The 24,141-nt window shown below is 45.2% G+C and overlaps 1 protein-coding gene across 1 annotated transcript in view; it reads right to left on the bottom strand.

Moving 5' to 3' along the window:
- unc5ca (unc-5 netrin receptor Ca) overlaps nucleotides 1-24,141 on the bottom strand; it is a 132,948-nt gene that overhangs the window by 50,379 nt on the left and 58,428 nt on the right. Inside the window, exons 2-3 of the mRNA XM_080852279.1 lie at nucleotides 16,093-16,323; nucleotides 7,961-8,104 (exon numbers count right to left, since the gene is read on the bottom strand). Of these exons, the coding sequence (XP_080708405.1) occupies nucleotides 7,961-8,104; nucleotides 16,093-16,323 (375 nt within the window). The remainder of the gene's footprint in view (nucleotides 1-7,960; nucleotides 8,105-16,092; nucleotides 16,324-24,141) is intronic.

The raw sequence follows: 24,141 nt of genomic DNA, 5'->3' as shown, positions 1-24,141 counted from the left end.
TTCACTCGCACCAGACACTGGATATCCAGCATTTCATTTGTAGAAGACTTGCATCAAGCTGCACTTTTTTGTGATACCATTTCTGACCTAGAAAATGTGGCAGCACTGTGGAAAAGTACATCTACGTTAAGCCTTCAACCAGAGGCACTGTCTAACAGTAAGACTGTGACAACTAACATGCCAAACCATGTCGGATCATACTTGTAAATCTATTACTGTGCGCTTTTACACTAGAGGTTATATAATAATTCCAAGCCATAACAAATGATGAGGTGAAAAGACACTTAAACTTCATGTTGAACTTGACCAACTGTGGGACATTGCTGAACAGGGACCCTGGTTATGTATGGCTTATGTAAAACACACATGTGACCTCTATGGAGTGCTTACACAGTATTCTTCCATCTTAGTCATAAAAGGGGGCCAAGCGTTCTTTACTAAAAATATGCACCCTAACCTAGCACGGACATATCTGCAAGATGCACAACAAATGCAAACCTGCAAATCACCAAAAACAAGGACGATGAGTACAAATGGAGCGACCCACATAAATCCCTCCTCATCTTCTCGGCCTCCTGAATGGCCTCTCGCTGCCCCTGGGTTGGATCTGCTGCAGCTGCCGTGACTTCTGTCAGGACTTAGGACTTAGGACTTCATAGAGCCCCTCGTCTGTTTGGGAGCAGGACCCTCCACCGGGGGATCAGCCACTGGGCTGACACCAGCGGGGGCATGCATGCCAATGCGGTTGCCATGGAGACGGGATTGCGGACTCCACGGGTTTGAAGAGGAGCAGTTCAGGTCATGACGGCGTTCTCTATCTCGCTAATTACTTTCAGATTCCCTTTTTAATGCGATGCCAACCTTTGTGGCAAAATGTTTAATTCCAGTGGTTGGATGACACTCTAAAACACTCCTCACCCAACCTTTTCCACACTACTTTAATTAAACTCACCTTCATGAGGCTTTCACCTCCAATTGCCCAGCTGAGGATTTTAAAGGGGAATTTGAACCCTTTTTTCCAAATTGGCAGCTATTTTTTTCGTTCCATTACCACGCGGCATGGCCCCAGAGGTTTCCCCTTCTATCGAGCCTGTGTGGGTGGAATTAATTGGTCATGTATCTGCAACTGTGGGGTAAAAGCAGCAGTCCTTGTAAACTGCACAGAAGCGGCGGAGGAGCTTCTGCTCCTATTGGAAAGAGGGGTCTGTGCACACAGCTAGGCTGAGGGGGGAAAAAGAAAATTGGCAATATTCTGATCCTGGCTCAGGCCAGTGCTTCATTAAAAGGGAGCCAGGCAACAGTAATCATTGCAGAACCGCTTCGAGGAATGGTACACACTCGTTGGGTTTGTCAACGATGTACTCTATTCGTTTCAGACCAGTGCAAAACTGTGTATCCTCCTGTGTATCCTTCACTTCTCTTAACATCTCTTTTCTTTCTCTATCCTCTTTCTTTCTTTCTATCCTCTCCTGCTCTCTCTCTCTCTCTCTCTCTCTCTCTCTCTCTCTCTCTCTTCCCCGCTTCCACTGGCTCTTGAGTGCACTCCACCATTGTCTCAGTCAGGGTCTGATGGTTAATATTGTCTTTGTTAGTTCAGAGTCACACTACTGTGAGGTTGAGGTTTACCAGTTTTTTACAATCGGATACACACTAAAATCAAAAGTGTAACACAATTATCAAAACCTTCACTCAAGGAGCAAAACAACGGCTCAGATCTGCACAACTATAAGCACATTTAAACATCACACTTTTTGCGAAACCATACACACAAGTGATTTGCAAAGCACTAAACACACTTTTATGCTTTAGACACAGACATATATCAAGAGGTCACTTCCTTGCAAGTCCAAAACACTCTGTCAAGTTACCACACCTATGAGCCGGTCAAATAAACACAGCCATCAAGTGCCCAAACACATTGCTTAATTGTAGACACAACAAACAGGTTTAAGCACTATAGAAATGCAGCAGATGAGTAACTGTAATCTGTCTTCAACCAAAATGGAAGGAGTCAAAAGAAGAAGAGTGAGGGTGAGAGGGGGAATCCACAGAGGAGGAGAAGGAGGAAGAGGTAGAGGCCGAGGCCATGCCATGAGGCTGAGGTCAAGGTGGAAGTAGAGGAAGAGGAAGACCTGTAGCAGGAGGAAAATCTGCTCAAAGAAGAAGAAGACCAAATGTATCAAATACTGTAAACTTGAAAGGAGGACAGGCCCATATTCACGCAAGAACAAGATAGAGAGATCATAAACATGCTTTTGGCAAATACGTAATGCTATCAGGCTCAGAGAAATTCAAGCAAACATTATCGGTGACCATGCCATTTTCAATACAGTAATATCCATCAGGTCTCTCAGTCAACACTGGCGACACTGACAAATCTGTACATTTTAATGTAAATGGAATTGTAACCTGTACTGGAAACATCTTTTCACCTTTGTCTGATATTTGCTGAGCTTACAGTGTTATGCACACTACTGAAGTAGCATGAAAAGTGGGACATGTTTTGTTGTGATTCTCCATGTTGACATGTTGACTGATTTGGGTATATGGAGAGAATTACGTAAATAATATTTTCATCAGTATTGGTCTTGGGTAGTGTTTTTACTGTATTGTGTATTTTCACTTTCTCTGTGTACTTCACTTACACTACTCTAATCACTGAGAAGTAGTATTGCTAAAAGTGTTTTAGGTTTATAACAGAAGTGTGTAAGTGGTACAAACAGAATTCAGTATATGCAATGTGTGTGTTTCATATGGTAACAAAATATGGTTTTGTTAAATGAGTGTATAAATTTTACAAGAGTGTTTCATTTTGCAATGGATCTGATGTTTTTGCTCATTGGGTGTGTGGTTGTGCTTATTGTGTGAGACGATTGAAAAGCAAAACAAAGCAGTCAAAATTGTGTGTATCCGATCGTAAAAAACTGTAATCACTATGAGTGTTTTTAACTTGGAGTCAGTCTGTCAACACTATTTTAGTATTTATCGTATTACACGGAGGCAATGGAGAACATGGAAGGGAGAGAATTAGTCCACCTCTGTGTTCTTTACATCAGAGTAAATCACCAGGGGTGGAGAAGAGAGCGAACCAAACATGATGATTCATTAAAAAATTAATCACTGGGATTTATCCTCACAAGCCTTAAGCAGCGCACACGGCACCCACACCCACCTAAAAGAAGCGGCGACATTAAGCACACTGAGATGCAAAGCTGTGGAGTCTTTGAGCTCAGAGAGCAGGGGCTTCTAGGGCTCCTAGGTTTGTTTTGGCGTTTCGTCACACGGAGACGCAGGTTCTGATGGTTCACTTTATTAATAAAAGTCAGGATCAGCAACGAAATTAGGAAGGATTACGGAACGTGTACAACACACATTTGTGCCTCATTTTGGGGAAGAAGGGAGCCTGGGGTGCACTGTTTCAGGGAGAGCAAAATCAGCAGGGAGAAGCCGCTGTTGACTTAGTGTGTGATGCCGCCCCCCCCCCCCCCCCCCCCCCCCTTCCTCTCTCATCTTAACTATCTGGATATCTTAAAAAAAGAGAGACTGTGCCGGGTGCAGGCTGCTTTTTGTAAAAAAAAACCGGTGTCAACAAATAAACAACACTAATCCACACAGCCATGTTAATGCATTTCGCAAAGTCAGCTGCACATTCCGAAGCGTCTCGGTCAAAACTTTTACTCTCCTCAGAAGCTTGATGAAACTAGCGTCTGTACCGAAACTCCCCTAGTGCAGCTTAGCGGAGAAGAACGAAATGTTTTACTGTTTTTGTTTGATTGTTTCCTAAGGCCTCCTATATACACACATCTGACTGCAATTACTCTAAGTGGGTGTCTTTGGCTGCTTGTCACGCTAAATTATAAAATGCCCGGGTAATAAATGTGTGTGTCAAGAGGCAGAGGCATACAATGCTTGGCAGCCCATTTTCCTTTTCGCCTGTGCTGGGTTAAATGAAAAACAAATGCTGACAAATATTGTGTTATGTTAAAAGGGAACGGTGTGGAAAATGTAAGTCTGGTCTCGGTCTTGTGATAATGTATTGGAGAGGGGAGTTCTATTACATTCGAACCCTCTTAAACCAATGAATAAAGTTTTCCAGCGGGGAGTTGTAACTGGCGACTTGGGGAAAATGTGTTTGTTGCATCTGCCTGGCAAGGTTGCAGAGGGGCATTTTAATTAAAACCAGAACAAACCGCATGGGCGAGAACATTTCCACCACAGCCAGCTCGGGAGCGGCTGGCTTTACACACTCCCGGCAGGCTTGGCGCAGAAGCTCTACCACGGCACGGGTGACATCATTCCTTCTGGTCTCGCCTCAGAGCTCGCCGCAAGGAGAAAGCCGGTCACACCCAGCCACTCCACCAAATGGTAAACATACAAGAAGCGACACACAAACAGTAGACACCAGAGTCCCGCACCATGCCGGCCACCAAGCTGACCACCAGGCTGGCCAGGTTTCACCCCTGTCCGTCTGTCTGTCTGCTTTCAGCATGTGCAATACTCTCTGTAATCACCCGACGGCTGGCTTCTTGATTGTTGTGCACTTACTGCTGCAACAATGGTGACAGAACAAATGGCTCTCCATTTCAGGAGCCATTGAGTTCCACTTGGTCCCTGTGTGTGTGTGTGTGTGTTTTTTTTTTGCCTCGCCACATGGCTGATCTTTTGAACGGAGAGGGCTTGATGTAATGGCCATATAAATCACTGGTCAGTGAATGTGACCCTGTGAGCGGGTAAGAGAGAGTGTGTGTGTGTGTGTTTGTGACTGAAAGAGAGTGAAACAGAAAAGTTACAGAGAGGATGAGAAGGAGTATGTGGAGGTGTGTGTGAAAAATAGGGATGGATAGAGAGAGAAAGAGAAGAGAAAGAGAGAGAGAGAGAGAGAGAGAGAGAGAGAGCGGGAGAGAGAGACTGTCCTCTGTTTCATCACTGATCGAAAACGCAACCACCGATAACTCACATTGTAAGTGCCCTGTTCTGGCCGATCTACAAATCACTGGAACAATTCATATCCTCAATTGTGTGTGTATGGCCTAAGCCTTCCTGCCAATTTTATGGCTTTAACATTGATCATCATTTTCCAACAACAAAGTGCACATTTATTTATTGCCTCAAGTGTTACTCAGCCAATGATTAAAACGTCTGTTTACAGAAAAAAACTGTACCCCGGGAGGTGGGTCTGTCAAACTGAATTCAGTCTGAATGGGAGGAAAGGCCACGACTGGAGGGTGACAGATCATATCTGTTCAAGCCAAGTGACTGTGTGTTAAGAGTAATTAGGTTTTGTTAAGTCGTGAAACCAACAGACAACTTTATGTGTGAGTGAGTGTGCCTGCATGTATATATATATATGTGTGTGTGTGTGTGTGTGTGTGTGTGTGTGTGTGTGTGTGTGTGTGTGTGTGTGTGTGAGTGTGTGTGTGTGTGTGTTTTTTTATGTGTCTGTGTGTAAGTGTGTGAACATGCATCCGTGTCAACGTCTGTATTCATTTTAGTCAAGAAAGTACATAAATTCAGGCAACTCTTGATGACTAAGTCCTCAGTCCACACAGACTCTCTCTCACTGTCTCTCTCTCTCTCTCTCTGTAATCTCAGTCTGGTGGTGAGAACCTCTCTGCCCTGGGCAGCCGCCTGTAAAATAACCCAGAGTGACTGCTGCACTGCAGAGCCCTCGCACTGGATCCCTGCACACACTGCGGGCCAAATGAACCGAGTCCAACACCATGCTAAGTGCCCCCTCCATCCTTAAGACAACCAGCACCACCACCAGCACAAGCACAGGACAGAGACATGGAGACGGAAACAGTGGGGACGAGGGCTGATGGCATCCGTAAAGAGACAATGGCTTGGGAAATGCTTCTGGCTGTGCAAGAACCCTTTAACACCTCATTAATTAATGACAACGGCACACTTCCAAGGCTCCTCTGCTTGCTTTGAATAAAACAACATGTCATATCTGTGCAACCCTTAAAAAGGTACAGTGGCATTAATTGTTGATTATTCAAGAACAATACAGGGAAAGAAACTCAAGCTCCTGAGACAGAAGCCTTAGTGACAGCACAGATGTTAGGGTGTAAATCAATGAATGAATGAATAAATGAATGAATCCGGACGAATGGGGGTACAAGATCATTCCATGGAATCATTCCCCATAACAATCCCGCAGGGAGGGTGTGTGTGTGTATGCATGTGTGTGTGTGTGAGTTTATATGTGACAGAGTGTGTGTGTATGTTTTTGTGAGTGAGTGTGTCTGTGTGTGTGTGTGTGTGTGTGTGTGTGTGTGTGTGTGTGTGTGTTTGAGCGTGTGTGTGTGGCGTGCGCACACACGTTTCCTCTCTGCCAGGGCCCACACACGTCTGTCAGAGTCAATTTGCAACTGGTGTCACAACCACAGTCTCACCTCCGCACCCCCCACCCCACCCACCTACCTCAAAGCCCAGCCAAAGTCAGCAATCCACCTGACTTGCATAGGGCCCACAGGAAGGGGATGTCTAATACTGGCAGAGGGGCAGGGGATTTAGTGCAATTTACAACCCCGGAGAGAAGCGTGCGTGCCAGACATTCTCCTGTCCAGACTACTGAAATGTGGTTTGCGTAAATGCTTCATTACATTAAGCTCAAACTGTCTGATCTGGTTTTGCAATACGTTCCCCAGGCTGTCTCTCCTTTGGCAGCCTAAAACACCAGTCCCCATTGAAACACCATTCCCTAAATGACTTGCTCCCAGATTGACTGATCCCCTAAACAACTGGCTCTCTTAATAACTGGTCCCTTAAACAACCAGTCCTGCAAAAAAAAACTGGCACCCCTTAACGACAGCTCTCCTAAACAACTGGTCTCATAAATTACATGTCCCTTAAACGTCCTGTCCCCCAAAATAACCGGTCCCCCAAAGCGACCACTCCATTGACTGTGGACACGCAAGAACGCCTCTCCATTCCACACATAAAAGCTGAACATTTCATGAGCCTGGTGTGCTATGACACAAATCTAGGGAGGTACTGCGACAGCTCAAGTGTTCCTGCTCTCTCGCCTGTCGTCTCTCGTCTCTGCAGCTCTGGCTCTAGCTCTGCTCCTCTCTTCTCCACGGCCTTATGAGCAGCACTCTGCGCCCTGTGCGCGACCCCTTTCTGTGCTCAACACATGGGCTGCTTGCGATTTCACACCTCTCTGAGGAAAGAGGGGTGTAAAAGGATAGAGAGAGAGAGCGAGAGAGAGAGAAAAAGAGAAAGAGAGGAAGAGAGAGAGAGAAAGACAGCTAGAGATAGAGAGAGAGCGAAAGAGAAGGAGAATCTCTCACACCCACCCCTCCTCCAACTAAAAAAGACGTGCAGGCGCACTTCACCACTGGTTGTGATTTATTTTTGTGATGTCTCTTTTTCACAGGTGCAGCAGATGGAGGGATGCTTCCATAGGAGAGTCAACAGGGGGCCATAAGAGCTTGGATAGCTGTGCAGGAGAGTCTCATGCCAAACCAAATCCAATAACATCATTACTTTCATGTAAGCCAATGGATGACCACTGAATGATGAAAAAAAAAACATTAAAAAACACCGTTCATAGGTTCTGGAACAGTTATTTCTCCCCCTATGAATGTGAACACTCACTTGGCAGTGAGTGAAAAGACCGTAAATACAAAGGAATGGGAGGATGAGAGAAATAAATGTTTCAGAGAGTGATATGTGCAACTATAAAAAGAGGTAAACAAACCCATGCACAGCATACTGAATGTACAATGACCATTTTGCTCCCTCGTGTAGTTAAATGCAATTTACTCTATGTTGTAATGAGGAAGCTCATAGTATATACTCTCCATACGAGGCACTGCAAGCTGAAGTACAGTACAGTAAATCCCACTCTCTGACTTAATGTGATGTGTTAACAGCTACTGTGTGACCTCTGTGTGACCTCTGTGTCTGTGGCGCTGCACAGCTGATCTGTTCTGGCGGTGTTCAAACTCACATGCAATGCGGGTGTGGGCTTTGCGGCTCTTGGTGGTGCCGGCTGAGCTCCAGGCCACGCACTGGCACCAGAAATCCTCTGGCCCGAACAGCTCCTCCACCTGCTGCCGTGAGATCTCGATACTGGCCTCGCGCACCACAAGACCTGGGAAGGGGAGAGGGGAGAACATTTTAGCTAATGGCTGTAAATTGGAAATAGTGTGAAGCTCACATTACACATTCTGTAAGGGTTATACTACAACACATGGGGCCAGCAATCTGTCTATATTTTCTGTCTATCTATATGTACCTGATATATTTTTTATGTTTTTTTTTTAAGTTGATCTGGACAAATGATTACTATATAACTATATGTTTATCTGACCCATTCAAACACATTATAAAACCTTTACAGTACATAAAAAAGATCTGCCTGAAGAGAATGAGGAGAAATATAGGCAGAAGGTGTACACCCACACTGCAGACATATTTTCTTGAACCATTTCACCCATGTCACCATGTTTTTAAACCAGCCCATCTTAATGTTAGTATTTGTTTTGATACAATGTGGCACAAATATAACTGTGTACTCTGCCAGCCAGAGAAGTTGACATTGTGTTGACATGTTATTTTTACATTGCTGCAAGCTGCCTTTATTTCTCTTCTGCCTGCAGTTAGAGCTGGAAGTAGCTGTCTGTGAATGGATATCACAACATCCAATGTTTCAACCATGAAGACTGAAAGGTGCTCACCGAATGAAATTAAGCAGCTATAAATAAATAAACCAACAGAACATACTATTCTTGAGAAGAGGAGGAGACAGAAACCAGCAGCTGCCTGCCACAGCAGTCAGGTCAGGGTGTGAGCATTGAGTGAAAGACAATCTCTCCCTCCATTCCAGTCAGCTTGCTCTGTTTTTTTTTTTTTTTTGTGGATGTTGTTAAGGGGTTCACGGTAAGGCACTGTTGTTGTGTGTTGTTCAGGTTGTTTTCAAACATGAGTTGGGAAGAAGAGGTAATAGGAATGGCGGTGGTGGTGGGGGCGAATCACTTGGCTGTTTATTTCAGGTTCAGGAGATTTACACAGGGCCCTTTATAGAAATCAGGCCCTGGCCTCCATTGAAGAGTGTGGGTGCGCCACAACTTAGCTTAGAGCTCATGCAAAATTGAAACGCCCGCCTTCAATCCGGATCCAAGAAGAGAGAGTGAGAGAGTGAGTGAGCGAGCGAGTGAGCGTGGTACAGCTGCTGCCACATGGAAGTCAAAAGCTCTGCAGTGCTGCAACTTCACTCACGACTTCTTTTCTTTAAAAAACTAGAGACAGAGGAAAGACAGAGACTAAAAGGAGGACAGCCCAGAGAGTCAGAGAGATTGCGAAAAGAAGAGAGAGTCCCTTAAGAAGTCACTTGAGAACTGAGATGAACTTACACAGAAAATCAATGACGATGGGAACAAAAAAAAGTACTGTCTCAACAGGGGCACAAGATTGCCAGCACACGTTTACTTGGTAATCGTACCTTGACAACTGTGAGTTGCCACTAACACAATTTCATTGTGGTTCCAGAACTTTTTTAGAGGACAAATATCCTTTTGAAAACTTTTTTTTTTAAACTTCAAATGATTTTTTCTGTAAGATAAATAAACTGGGATATAAACGTACTGTAAGGCTTATATAAAATCTGCCAACACCAAAAAGCTGTGACCCATTCAACTAAAGTCGTTGGAAGAAAACAAGCCGTAAATAATACACTCCAAATAGACAGATGCAGCAGCAAGAAATTGAGAAATGGAAAGAACATTTTTTCCGCTTGTAGGGGCAAATCAATAACTTGATAGTATGACCAAAGACGTTAAAAAACACAAAAGTTACAAATACACTCAAGCCTTTATAGCTTTTTCTCCGAAACAGCCTGCATTAAGACTTTTGCCGGAACATTCCAAGCAGGGGGGGTTGGGTATGAATAATAAGAATTAAATATGCATATTCCTTTTTTTACTTTGAAACATAAAGCTTCTCTTTAGCCACACAGCAAATCCATCCATGGGTTTGAAAGTTCTACTCGGCTTCTGTTGGTGTGTTTGAACAAGCCGGGAACAGAGGAGATGAGAGAGTGGATGCAGAGAGGAAGAAGATGGCGTCTGTTTTTGAAAACAATCCTAGAAGCTGGGAAGCCTCTCCAGGTTTGTTCTTGTGAGGAGCACTTGCTCAGAAAAAAAACAGTAGGGAGAGAGAGAGAGAGAGAGACGGAGTGCATGGAAGGAAAGAGGAGAGAGATGAATCACGGTAGATTTCAGAAGAACCCCTTGAGCAGTCAGCTGTTCTTGGAACAGTGAGACTTTCTTGGCCCTCACCTCACCTCAACAAGAAGAAAATGAACCAGAGGAGAGGGGAGTTTGCTCACTCATGCCATGCCAAAAGTAACATGTAGTAAAGCAGCCAAGATGTCAAGATGGGGAGCAACATGGAGGGACTGGCCCAGAGAGAGAGAGAAAGAAAGAGTGAGATGGGGACATAATAGAAAGGAGAGACAGAGAGAGAGAGATAGAGAGAGAGAGAGAGAGAGAGAGAGAGAGAGAGAGAGAGAGAGCATGCTCCACGCTCCATAGGTTCCACGGTACCTGCAACACAAAATGTGATTGATCATCACCGTGCCTCCTGGTTCCCAAGCTCCACTGGTTCCTCCATTTGTTTTTGTTTTTTTTCTGCGTGTGTGTTTGGAGGGGGCGCAGCCCAATGAGAGTAGCCATAGCTGTGTGTGAGTTGTGTAGGAGAGAGAGAAAGAGAGAGGGAGAGATAGAGAAGGAGAGAGGGAGAGAAAGAGAGAGAGGGTGAAAGAGAGCCGGCAGAGATCGGCACCTCGACACGGTTCCTCACACCCTGACTCACACTCCAGCAGGAGCACCAGCAGCAAATCAAACGACGCTGCTCACTGACACAGAACGGAATTGACCTCATTTAGGAACCATCATGACCATAAATAATTGAGGCTTGTGATTCACACAACAATGTCAGTTTGTACCATGGCGACAGAGGGAGCGAGAGGGAGTATGAACGAGAGAGAAGGAGGAAGGTAGGGAGAGCGAGAAGAGAAAATCAATCTGAGTGGGACCGTAACGAGAAACACAGAGCAAACAAATCACCACAACCATCAGAAACTTGTCACTGTCCTCTGAGGTCCTACACAAGTGCATATGTGCATGCACATTTCTTTTTGATTAATATGGTAATAAAATAGACCTCGCTGACATAACATTACAGCATGTCCTGCTCATGGAAGCTGCAACCCTTGCGTAACATGCCTCTGGCAGCTTTTCGTTACGATGCTTCCTCAAGGGACATATGGTAAATTATAGTTCAGCATATGCACTACAGACATCTAGCAATGATAAACTATTCAAACTGAGCTCACAGAGGGTGATTAACATTGCATGGACTACAGCATCCTCTTAGTAGGTGACTGCATAGGCCTCAGAGCATATCTAAAGTCTTCACAGTGGGTGCCACAACTTGGTACAGAAGTTGGAATCAAAAGGGCGCCTCGCCTCCATTGATGACTACAGGCAGAGACAGCCGAGTAATGAGTGATTTGCTTTAGTGGATCTGCCGCGCCAAAATCTCTCAAATCTCTCTCAACTGTGGCCACGGCAGAACATGATTGCAACAGTGTGGAACAGGTGCACGGGGAAAGGGTTGGATGTGCGCAGGGGTCAAACACATCGACCCGTCTGACCTTCCCTCTGTTGCGGAACAAAATGTAAGAGGGAAAGATGTGAAACAGAGATCAAAGCTTTCCGCTCCGCTGGCCTGACTCTACTCTACCCGCAGAGCCTTCAGGGAGCACCACGCTAGCCCAGACACCGAACACAACAACACTACCTGACCTCAAGTAAGAGAAGGACACGTACAAAAAAACTACTCTCTACAGTTCGGCAAAAAAGATTGACCATATGTGTGTATGCGAGTGAGGGGGTTCCTGTTTGATATCGCGCAGTCTATCGATATCATGTCAGCATGTTTCGTGCCTACACAAAAAAAAGCAGGTGCTCCTGTTGTAATGTTTTGATACTGTTCAGTGAACACCCCATGCTGGCTGAAGCAGTGATGACTGGATATCTGTCATGAGGGAGTGATGGATGCCCCCTTCTCCTGCGACGGCAGACTCGCGCTTCGCCCCGGCTGAAACCCGAGTAATCCGTCTGAGATTCCACCGGGACCCCCTCGGCTGAGGCCCACGATTGGTTACAGAGGAAATCCATTTAGAGCCGGGGTGAGCTAATGAGCCAGGCTTGGCATGCCCTGCTGTAAGCAAAGTCTTTCTTTTTTTATTTCTTTTTTTCTCCCTTCTCTCTCTTGCTCTGTTTCTCTCTTTCCATCCTCCTGAACAAACTCCAGAGCTAATGATTTTTCAGCTGGAGCCATGCAGCGGCTGCAGATAACACACTCCTCCTGTCTTCTTCCTCAGCCCTATAACCCTCCCACCTCCTGCTGCTGCTGGGCCACTCCACTACTAATCTACTTCTGTCCCTCTCAGAGAGAGAGGGGGGGGGGGGGGAGAAACAGGGAGAGGAGACAAGAGTAAGAGAGAAGGAGGAAGAAAGGAAGGAAGTGAGAGAGAGAGAGAGAGAGAGAGAGAGAGTGAGAGAGGGACAGAGAATCAGAATCAGATCAGCTTTCCATCCTCTCAAATAGCTATTGACCGCCAGAGCCAGCCCCTTATCTGCGGGTTTTCTTTTCTTTCAGTCAGGCTCGGCTGTGGCAAGGGAGGGCAGAAGAGGAGAAGAGCGGAGAGGAGGGGGCAGGGGGATGGATGAATTAGAGAGGAGGTGAGCGGAGCGAGCTGGGAGCTGCCATCAGACAGGAGCGTTTGTTTTGCTGCTGGCTCTGCTTGAGCATGGCAGCGCCCTTATAAGTCAGCGTTGGGTTTCATCCCCATGCTTTATAGAAAAACGCACAAAACTCGCCTGATACTGAGACCGGGGGCTGAACGTCAACACATCCTTCCGTTATGGTCAAGGTGACACACAATTTCCCCTGGGACTGACAAGTATTTACTACTATAGTACTGAGTCAAGTCAAGATCAAGGGCTTTGTTGTGTTGTAGCTACGTTTGAATTATTTATCATTTGTTTAATTATTCTGAATTACTCTGCAGAGTATGCTGTGAGTAAGATGATGACATGGCTAAATGCAGAGTTGCAGAGGTTACATTTCTTTGTTGAACTAACAAACTGATGTTTACTTTACTTTTGGTGTTCCAATGAAAAAAGAACCAAGATGAACTGAACTCATGATATAGGTTCCATTAACAAGAACTCATGGTATAGATCTGTTTAAATAGAACACATGGTATAGATCCCTTTAAATAGATATACCGATACAGTTGGTGATCTGTTGTTGTTGTTGTTGTTGTTATTGGCACCATAGTCTGTTAAGTAGCCAAAAACTTCAAAGAAACAGCCAAGAAGTTTCTAAGACCCGACCTTTCAAGATGTACATATGACAACATCAGCATGAAATGACAGACCTCTTTGGCATTCATGAGAACGGGGAATAACGTGTGCACCAACTGTGCAATGAGCACATGCCAGGCAGAAATAAATAGTGCCCATTTTTCTGAAATAAGCGGGAGGGAGCACTGACGGCGGCAAAGCTGTTTTGAAAACCCTGAGGGTCCCCATGTCATTATAGACTACAAGCCTGCCTTGATTGACCACATTCAGCTGCCAAAGTGGGAAATTGAGTTAGCCCCCTAGCCCCCAGGTAGCAATAATACTGCATCACTTACCCCACCCCCCACACACTCATTTTAGATTTCTATTGGCCTGGGACATGACAGGACTTATCAGACGTCTGGATATTACTACCCCTGCAGATGTCTGCGGTGTCTGGGGATCTGTGTGGCCACATTAACCTCCAATGACATCCTTCCTTGTCCTCCCACAATGCAAAAAGCATTCCGGCAAGACCCCTGTGTAAGCATGTGCACAGACCAGACCACGGCCTGAAACATCGCCGGTCCAGCCCCTGAAAGCAATAAACACTTAGACAACGGCTTTATTGACCATGAAGTGAAGAGATCCCACTTGTGGAGATGGGAAAGCAGACAGAGAATGTGAGCGAGTGAGAGACATAGAGAGATAGAGAGAGAGAGAAAAAGAAAAGTGGAGCAAAGATGCTCTGCGAAATTAAGTCTGACATTTCGCACATTCCACTTCCACCTTTCCACAGTCAAAACAGTGGCTGATGAATGAAACAGCTGTGGAGATGTCACCTTCCCATGGAGAGGATCACACCTCCACCCCCCAGCCCTCACGCAAACATGTCTCCCGGAAGCCATTTGTTCTGCACAAACAGACAGTCGCTACCTTTTGCATGAGGGAAGGAGACAGAAGCTCCGACTGATGCCTCTGTATCATGACGGCAGCGGTATAAACACAACACAATTAGTGCTATTCCCCTCCCTGGGATTCCCGAACGCTTGTTTGTAGTGGAGACGGAGTCTGGAAGTGGCAGGGAAAGGGGGGCTCGGCTCACTTGGTGGAGAGAGTGTGGCAGAAATGAAGAGACAACCAGGAGGAGAAGACTGCAGAGATGCCCTTTATGTCATACAGTAAATAGGGATTATTGACTTTTGACTATTTTCACACATTTTGCCATGAGGTCAAAAGTTAAGAATCAAATCTGTTCTAACCGTTTGAGTAAGTTTGAAAATGCTTTACACAATTTCCTATTGAAACGCGATCTTAAGAGAGCAATTACATTTTGTACACACAATATTTACACACCAATGAAGTAATTCCAGTTATTTGTACCGCATTGCATTTGCAAATCAATTCGCCAAGTTCATTGTGAAGTTTAAAGGAACAGTATTGAGTAAGAACGCTATAACTGTCAACCGCAAAATGACTATACAATGCAATCCCATGGGGCAGGCATATGCGTCGTGGGCATCCTAGCCATCTTCTTCAGTTTCTTTACAGTGATTGAGGTAAACAGACACAGGTCTATCTCTGTAGGAATCCATTCTGTGTAGGCAGACACTTATAATTACATTATGAGCCTGTCCGTGGTTGAAAGAAGTGATTTATTTTCACACAGATGCATGCCCCAGAGGATTACATTGTATAGCCTTTTTTTCCGAAGTTTCCCTTTAAAGATTCCCTGTCACATTGTGACACAGTTGCAAATTACTATCGTTACATTACATTTGGGCAAAGGGCCACAGTGATTTTACGAATCTAAATCCCAACAGAATGCAGGGATATGCTATCTTGGCAATGAGAATTATGGAACTAACAACTGGCCATAGCAACCATGCATTTAGAACTAGCAATGGCAGTTTGTCCTGTAAGTTAAGAAAAGACTCAATATGTGGCGGAAAGAATAGTTCTACAAAAAAGGCAGTTTTAGCAATCCAAACGTGGAAAATATATCCACAAATGAATGAAACGCAAGTGTGGCAACCATGGTATAAGCGGGATAATGGACTTCACGGTGTTTGGGTAGCAGAACTTAACGCACTTCAAGGTTTAACGGCCACTTTACTTTGCGTCATGCCCGCATTACCACCTTCAATGTGCATTAATTTCTGCTGCCCAAACGGCGTGAAGTTAATGCCGATAATTTCAATAATATGCTAAATTGCAGCTTGCATAGTATGGGTTATGCCTGTTCCATTTTCTTAAGTTTGTTTTCAGTCACTACATTTTCTCTAATCCTTATTCCGGTGTGAACAAATTATTCAGCCCATATAAGCTTTGTGGATCTAAGTATATACACCGTTCACAAGAAAATAAAAAAGATGGTGAAATCAAACAAACCTTACATGCACAGATGAACATATGTGACTTTACTCTTAAAAAGGAACCTTAAAAGGAAGGATTATCTCTTTGGAATTCGCACCCGTTCTTTCATCCAGTCCCACTTAAAATGGGGGCTGTAAAAATCCTGTGCCTGTAAATGTGAATGCAAAACGGCAAACAGCAAAAAGCGAACTGCCACTGTGGCTTATTCCACGCTCCACTGCCGATTGTGCATTTTGCTGATCCCAGTCATCGGTGGGGAGCATTGGAATTGTGTGGGTGCCCCATTTATATTGTTTGTTTGTTAGTTTATTTGTTTTGTAAGTTTGTACATTTGTTTGCATCCACTGACCTGATGTCTCGTCCACCCGCTCCTCCACAGTGTGGTCCTTCTGGTGGACCCACTCGCTGTTGCACTTGAAGTAGATCTGCGTGGCAGGGGTGGCCTTGCAGTAGAGGTTCACCGGCTTGTTCTTGACGATGTATGCCTCCTCTGGCTCCATGAGGAAGTGGGGCAGGGGTTCTGGCGGGTCCGAGGGGAAGGTCTCTGGTAGTTCGCCCAGCCCCAGGAAGTCATCGTCCACTAAGGAAGACAAACACACACAGAGCATTGTTTTATGCTGGCTTGTATTTGTGTTTTCATTCTAATTCAACCCCAATAGAGAGTGAAGTACAAAGTCATAAAAAATGTCAGTCTTACAACCATAGCAGAGTTCTTTTGATAGCATTATTAACTGTTCAATTTTCACAGTTCAACGAGGACTGCAATATGCAAGGAGAATTATATTAAACCTATCTTTGCCCACTGAGTAGCTCCTATGCATCCTTAGTGGCTATTTGACCAGATAAAGTCACACTGCCACTGTTTGACCATTGCTGGCCGACTGGAGATTTCTGCTTGAACATGGGCTGAAATAAGTGATGCATCTGCTGTTGGACCCAACCTCATGTTAACTAACACATGTACGCTACAGGATGAATGGGAAATGATCAGTGTTGAGGATGAATATATCATCATCTGCACAACAGTGCTGAAAGCTTTGCCCGCGAAGACACACAAATAACTGTAACCACTAAGTCTTTGCTCAGCGGTCAGATCCATCCAGCTCCCCCTAGAAGTCACTTTATTCATTATGACAGTTGACATGTTCGCCAGCTGTGGAGCCAGAGACAATCGATGGCCAAGAAAATGAATATACATAATTATCAGACAAAAAAAAAACGTCGCCCCAAGTCAGCACAGCGTCACTTTGCGGTTACAGTCAGCAGTGGAGAACCACAAGTGCATCCCAACTCTAACAGAAGCCATAAATAGGTGGCAGAATCGATGCCTCGCCGACAGAACCATAAATAGGTGGCAGAATCTGTGCCTCGATACCCACACTTGATTTCCACCACTTTGATGTTTTTTTCTTGCTTTTTTTTTTTTTTACTCCAGCCTGTAATTTCATGCCATTCTGTCATCAAGGAGGCTTCATTAGAGGCAGTCATGCTCTCACCTGGGGTCTCACATCAAACAGACTGACTGAGAGGTGTGGAGGTGCGGTCACACACCCAAATAGGGCAAAGCAGTCGGAGCAGTCCATATCTCCATCCCACCCCCCCCCCCCCCCCCCCCCCCCCCCCACACACACACACACACACACACACATCGGGGCTGGTGGCTAATTCCTTATCACACGAGCGAGTGTTGTTTTACCTCGGGCTAGCACTCTGGAGTGTCTGTGATTAGAAAGCAGCTCGTGGTAAACAAATTCGAGTGAGAAATAAAAAACGGAATGTGACAGAATAATGTTCAGAAAGAAGATACATGTAAACTTGTGTGTGTGTGTGTGTGTGTGTGTGTGTGTGTGTGTGTGTGTGTGTGTGTGTGTGTGTGTGTGTGTGTGTGGTTATACGGGGAAGATCTATGTTAATTCCACTGTATTTAAACGTGTTACAGTTCCTTAGTCCTACAATATTATGCATATTCTGTCTTTCTCTCTCTCACTCTCTCTTTCTCTCTTTTACCTTCTCTCTCGCTCTTTTGATCTCTCTCATTCCAAATCCAGCCACCCCCCTCCTCATGCCCACGAGTCGCTGCCGGTACTGATACGTTCATTGCTCAAACTACGACACACATAAAATATTGATCGGCACGTGATACACAACCTGGAGTGGGTGACTGCTCTGCTCTGCTCTGCTTCCCCTCTTCCACGAAGGCTCTATCACTCCATCTGTAATTCATCCTCACACAAGTCCCTGCTTTGGGACTCATGCAGACTCTGACCTGGGTCCTGGATCAGTGTGTGTAGGACAGGTTTGAGGGCTATTTGAAGGTGCAGTCCATGATTCTAATGCAATACACAAACTGCTCCTTATGGTCCTCTAGTTGGTGCTCAAAAAAAGCATGTAGTGTTTATACACAGTCGGGACTCTGTCAATGGGGAAAAACAATAGTGGCTCGGACCAAGCCATAAACGATCCCAGCCAATCAACACAGTGCTTCAGGAGCACTGAGCGAAGATTGTAATCTGATTGGCTGTTGAGCTTAAATATCACCAACCGCAAAACCCGAAACTGAATCGTGGTGACGGACAGGTAAAGTCTCCCCGCCCCTTCTGCTGGTCTTCCACTGAGTCACCACTCATCCCCACAGGGAACCATGACTCCTTTGTGGGGAGACCCCCCGCTGGTCTCACTCAGACTAAACTGTGTCTTCACTGTCTGTTATGTCGTTTCACTTTCACTATAAAACACAGTGGCTCTTGTATTTCTTTATGTTTACAGGGTTTTTCTCTTGTCTGTTCGGGTGAAGGATAGCTGGTCCACTCGAGTAGGTTTCCATGACAAACAGCAGGAGGCGCTAGTGTGGGGATAGGGTTCCTGGGCCAAGGGCAGTGAAGTTCATGCAGGCTACAGCACCTCAGGCCCTTCTGCAGCTATCTCTTGGCCAAATAAACTTTTAATGCCAAGTTATAAAAAGCATTACAAATGGATTCGCGGAGAGCAAAAACTGACTGCTTCTCCTCGTCCCTTTCACTCATCTCTCATTTGCTTTGGGACAGAAATGAATCCAAATATTTTAATATAGTGAATGTTTCATTATCGAGACCAAATATTTTCATGGATTCAGGAGAAAATTCTTTGTGAGACTTTTCCTCAGAGTTTCCATGTCTCTGTATCAAGAGCCAGGCATCAAAACTGCATGGACCGGTCTGGAAAGCAGGAAAACAACACAAAATATTTAGTAGGACTGACCTGAGGACCAAAGATGAGTCAAGGGGCCCTAGCTGAATAGATGCGCAAATGTATATCTTTGCTGTTTCCGGAAAAGGATTCAATTATTGCGAGTTGCTCTATTTAAAGAATTAGATGTGAAATGTGGAATCAGTATTTTCTTTCATGGTCTTCTGTTTGGCTGGGACTCTTTTTCGCCATCTTTTTTCATTATTTGGTGAGAAAATGATGACCTTAATGTTTTTGGTTTATCGATTGAAGCGTTCGCATTCTTTTGGGGGGATTTTTCCCCCTAAAGAAAATAGGCTGCCCATCCCTACAACCCCTTTACTTATCTTTCCACTATTTAGTACATAAATGATTCCCTAATAACTTAAATAATATAATAATTACGGTTTGAGCTGTGCTGGGCAACAATTTTAGTATTTCACTATGATCATTTAAAAGTTTCAATATTTTCAGAACATGCACTGATGTCAGTTGGATTTGAAGCAAACAAATCGTTAGTGACTTGTCATAACAGCACATGTCAGAAATCCTGTTGGTATGATTGGCTCAAAAGACACAAATTCAACAGCACACCCACAAATGACAAATGAATGTGTCGTTTCCCCTTTTCCACAAAGGTTTCCTGCTACTCTAGCGTCCTATGAGTGCATACATGCAAATAACAATTATTGTCAACTCCTCCCTTTGATGTTGCCCCATTTGTGGACTACGTGCACAGCTCGTTCCCTTTTCAAATTAGGGCCCACGTTTTGAATGACTGCAATGTACAGGGTAGCAGCAGTCATGGTTTCTCTTGATCTGCTGATTCTGATTATAAAGCCTTGGGCATTACCTGTTCATCCAGTGAGTATTACACTGGCAATGTCAAGGTTTTTATCTCTTGGGAGTGCAAATGGAGATACATGCCTTCATCACGCTCCATCAGGTCATCAGGTTCCATCAGATCAGTGGCAGCATCAAAATAGAGGTTCCAGGACCTCAGCTAGGTTTTCATTATCAGACAGCCTAAAAATGTTCATTGGATTTCATGATATCTACAGTATATTTGCAATTAGTGGGCAGGCTCATTTATGTAGAATAACAAAGATTGTGTTTTAAATTAGCATTCTTAGTTAATTCATTTCCGCCCTGGTTATTGTCCAAGTGTGTGATGGTATTCCACATTTCCCATTGTATGATTCTCGAACAATAACATTACTATTTGCTAGAGGTTCTGTTTAATGATTTCCTTGTTTGAATATTTAAAAATGATTTCGATTATTTTTAATGGGAAAACCCAATGGCCAGTTTCCCTTGATTAAAGTCAACCATTTTGGGTAACTTAGTACTAAAACAAGTTGTGCCAGGGGCAGCCAGGTCTTTGAATAGCACTGCAACCCCACTGGAGAAATGATTCGACCAGCCTCGACTATGTATTAGAGTCTCTATAATAAAGTCAACGGTCTATTACATCCACAGAGTGTGACATACAACACTTTTACTCCAAGCAAGTGCCAGAGCTTGAGACGGAGCACATCAAAAGCTAAACAGCCCTTTAACAGTGAAAAGACCTCTTTCAGTTTGCTCTTTTGTCTCTCCTCTGCTTGTCTCTTGCTGTTTCTCCCTATCTATCCATCTCTCTGTCTCCCCCTCTTCCTCCGCCACGCTCCTTTTCTCTCGCTAGTCTGCGAGTGAGGTGGAGTGTGGGCACTGTCTTGGGAAAGCTCTCTTGATGTCTTATCAGGGCAGTAGCCGTAGCCGGCATGAGGTAATGCCAGTTTATCAGTTCGATCAGCAGCTGCAGACCAGAACCGTGAACCAGCCCCCCTCCCATCCCCTTAACAACCCCCCCCCAAAACCTCAGGGTGATCACTATCGCAATCACAACAAACTTAATAGGACCGCCGAAGTGGGGGCATTCACATACCCACACTCTCACACACAAACAATTAAACGACCCCTACTGAGGAATGTGGAAGAAAAGCGTGTAAACAACCAACAATACTACCATTCAGTCTACTGGCAACAAAGTCATAAAAGACAGTTAGCAAGTCAGCTGAAAATATGAGGGAAAAAACCTACTGGTGCACAGAACTACACAGAACACAAAAGACTTGACTGAGAATGGGAATTATGGGAATTATCATGCATAATTTGTAATAGCGCTATGCTTGTTTTTCGCTAGTTTTCTTTTAAATTTCGCTCCCGTTCAAGGATGCCACACATCAAGGTCACAGAGACAGACAGGCAGCCAATGTGGGAGTGGAAGCTGTTTGAGGTGGTGGCGATGAGCTTTAAAGCCATGCCATAAACACCACACAGCAGCACCCCTCAGTGCCAGCGGGTGGGACTGTGCTGTGCTCAGGGTCTGTGATGTGCCTTGGCATACGTTGGGGCTCACGTACACTCACCCCCACCCCCAACCCCACACACACACTCCTGCCCCAGCCCCCAACCCCACACACACCCTGCTGCACACAGACATCAGTGTGGAGCTGCTGTGTGTTTGATTCTCACCTTCACAGAGGAGAAAAAACACTCAATCTGTTCTGCCTCTCCCGGTGTAACTCTCCCCCCCCCCCCCCCCCCCCCCTCAAAAAAGGATCTGTTCTCGTGTCATGTGTGGGAGTGTGCCAGTATTTATACACCGTTAAAAGAACATGTTTTTTTATTCTCTACAAAACCATGCGCAACAGAGGTAAAGGAATAAAGATAGAGCGAGTGAGAGAGAGAAAAAAGGGTTTTCTCAGGTGAGGTGGAGAGACAGAGAAGGAGAGAAATAAAATGGGACTCAATGAGAAAGAAACTAACGACGATGTTAAGAAAATGAAAAGGAAGAAAGAGCTAAAGAGAGGGGGAAAAAGGAGGGAGGGGAAAAGAAACAGAGCCTATGGGGGACGACAGAGAGACATGTGAGTAAGACATACGCCGGCCGTAGAGCGAGTGTGTGTGCTATAAATACTCGAGATGAAGTCTAGCTGATCACACAGCACTCTGGCTATCAGCACAGCCCATCAGGCTGGCGCTATCACTGGACCCAGGGCCACAACTCACTCCTCTCTCCTCTCCACTAGTGCAGGTCTGCTGATAGCGCCGCGTAATTACCCAGACAGCCCCGCCCGCCCGCCTCTGCCCTCGACCAGAGGAGACGCAGACCTTTTCCCAAAGACAAACACTAACAGCCTAATTCACACACAGTACAGGGCCATCCATACCAGGACTATTGACATGAGAGACTGCTGGTAATTGCACTCTGACACCACACGCCAATGAAAGGGGTCAATGGTGAATCTGTGTCTACTTTACTCTCTCTCTCTCTCTCTCTCTCTCTCTCTCTCACACTCTCTCTATCTCTGTCTCTCTCTCTCTGGTGGTAGTTAATGATAAGTAGTTAAGATAATGATGTTGGTGTTGATTACGGTGATAAAAGATGGTGGGGCTGGTAGGCACCCAGATCATATCCATGGTGCCACTATACAGGCAGTGTGTGAACAGGCAGGAAAATGAGGGCTGTTGTGACTGACGTGCGTCAACAGATCAAGGACGACTGAGGGCTCGGAAATAGAACGCGAGAGTGGAGAAGGGGGGGGGGGGGGGGGGGGTGGCGGTGGGAGAGAAAGGCATCACACTTTGGCTTCATCTATTTTATCTCTGTTAAAACAAAACCCCAGGTGGTCGCACAATGGCCCATTTTTAATGTTTGCGCGAGGCACAACAGCCCTCAAACGCAGCCCCTTCAAACAGAGCTACTGCTCTGTAATGCTGCACAATCTGTGTGGAGACAGAGAAAGAGAAGTACAAAAATAGAGAAAAGGGCAAAGAGCAAAAGAGGAAGAAAGAAAAGTAGAGGTCTTGTATTGATCTGCTCATTTAAGCTCAGGAGTCAAGTACTGAGATCATCTTGCAGTCATTCACATCGCCTGCTACTCTATCATACAAGTGAGTGTGAACAGAGAAAAATTACGCTATAGTACAGTATGGCTTACTCACACCAGGCTCCTGAACAGTCTCTAACGTATGGTTTGCAGAGAATGTTAACTAAGAATGTATGTGCAAGACAGTGTATGTGAAAGAGTACGGTAATGTAGGTGTGTGAACGAATGCTTATTTGAGTCTGAGTAGGGGAAAGGTTTTCAAGGAAACAACCTGTTTATTATCTTTCACGAGGAGTCAAGCAAGAAGCCTGGTTGATCAGCAGTCAAAACATGGGGGCCATCCCTTCACGACAATGATTAACCAGCCGTCGTATCGGAGAGGCCTATTGATTGGGGCTGCTGTTTAATAGAACAGGCAAAAAATATCAGATGATCGGGGCATGGATTTGAAGCGCTCCGCACATCCCTGACCGCAGGGTGAAATCGAGATGCGCGAGGCTGGCAGCGGGGAGGTGGCATTCGGTGGCAACTGGACCAGAACGTGTAAACGACACCGAGCTTCATCAAGCTCACATTCCTACCGCACCCGTTTGAAACCATGAACATTGATCTCTGAGATGCCAACAGTGGGAAAATAAATAAATAAATACAAAAAACACAAATCTTATTCCGTTTTCATTCTGGCTCAGAAGCTGACGTGAGTTAATCAGGATGCATGCTGAGTAATCTGTAAAAAAAAAAAAAAAAAAAAAACGGTCAAGCTCCACGGTTTTCACCCCAACAGTGAAAAACAGACAAGAAGCGACATTGACCAGAATCTGTTGTCTGCCTGATAATATGCTGGGAGAGAAGAGAGCGTATTTCTCAGAAAGAATTTATACATTATTCTTCTGTGTAAGCGATAACAGCTGGCGGACGTCCAATACTTCCCACTCGTGGAGAAGATAAGGCCTTCTCTCTCTCTCTCTCTCTCTCTCTCTCTCTGTCTCCTTCTCTCTCTCTCTCTCTCTCTCTCTCTCTCTTTCTCTCGCTCTCTCTCTCCCTCTACCTCTTTGAGCCAGGACCCTGATTTATCTCCCTCTGTAAAGAAATGTATCTGTGTCTGCGGATACCCCTCCATCATGTGATTAAATGCTGAACAGGGATGAGGCGCACTGTAAATCTCCCCTTCCACGCATTCCTCTTCCTCCAGTGTGAGTGTGTCGAGGGCTACACGAGCAGGCTATGGGTGCAGGTGACCCGCCACGGATAGGGAGCAGAGTGGGTGGCAAAGGTGTAGCGTAGTGGCGGCTGGAGGGTGGCACAGACTAGGGAGAGAC

Source organism: Sprattus sprattus (assembly GCF_963457725.1).
Source record: "Sprattus sprattus genome assembly, chromosome: 15".
NCBI classification, from domain to species: Eukaryota; Metazoa; Chordata; class Actinopteri; order Clupeiformes; family Clupeidae; genus Sprattus; species Sprattus sprattus.
Note: the sequence above shows the minus strand (reverse complement) of the source record. Positions and strands in the feature narration are given on the sequence as shown.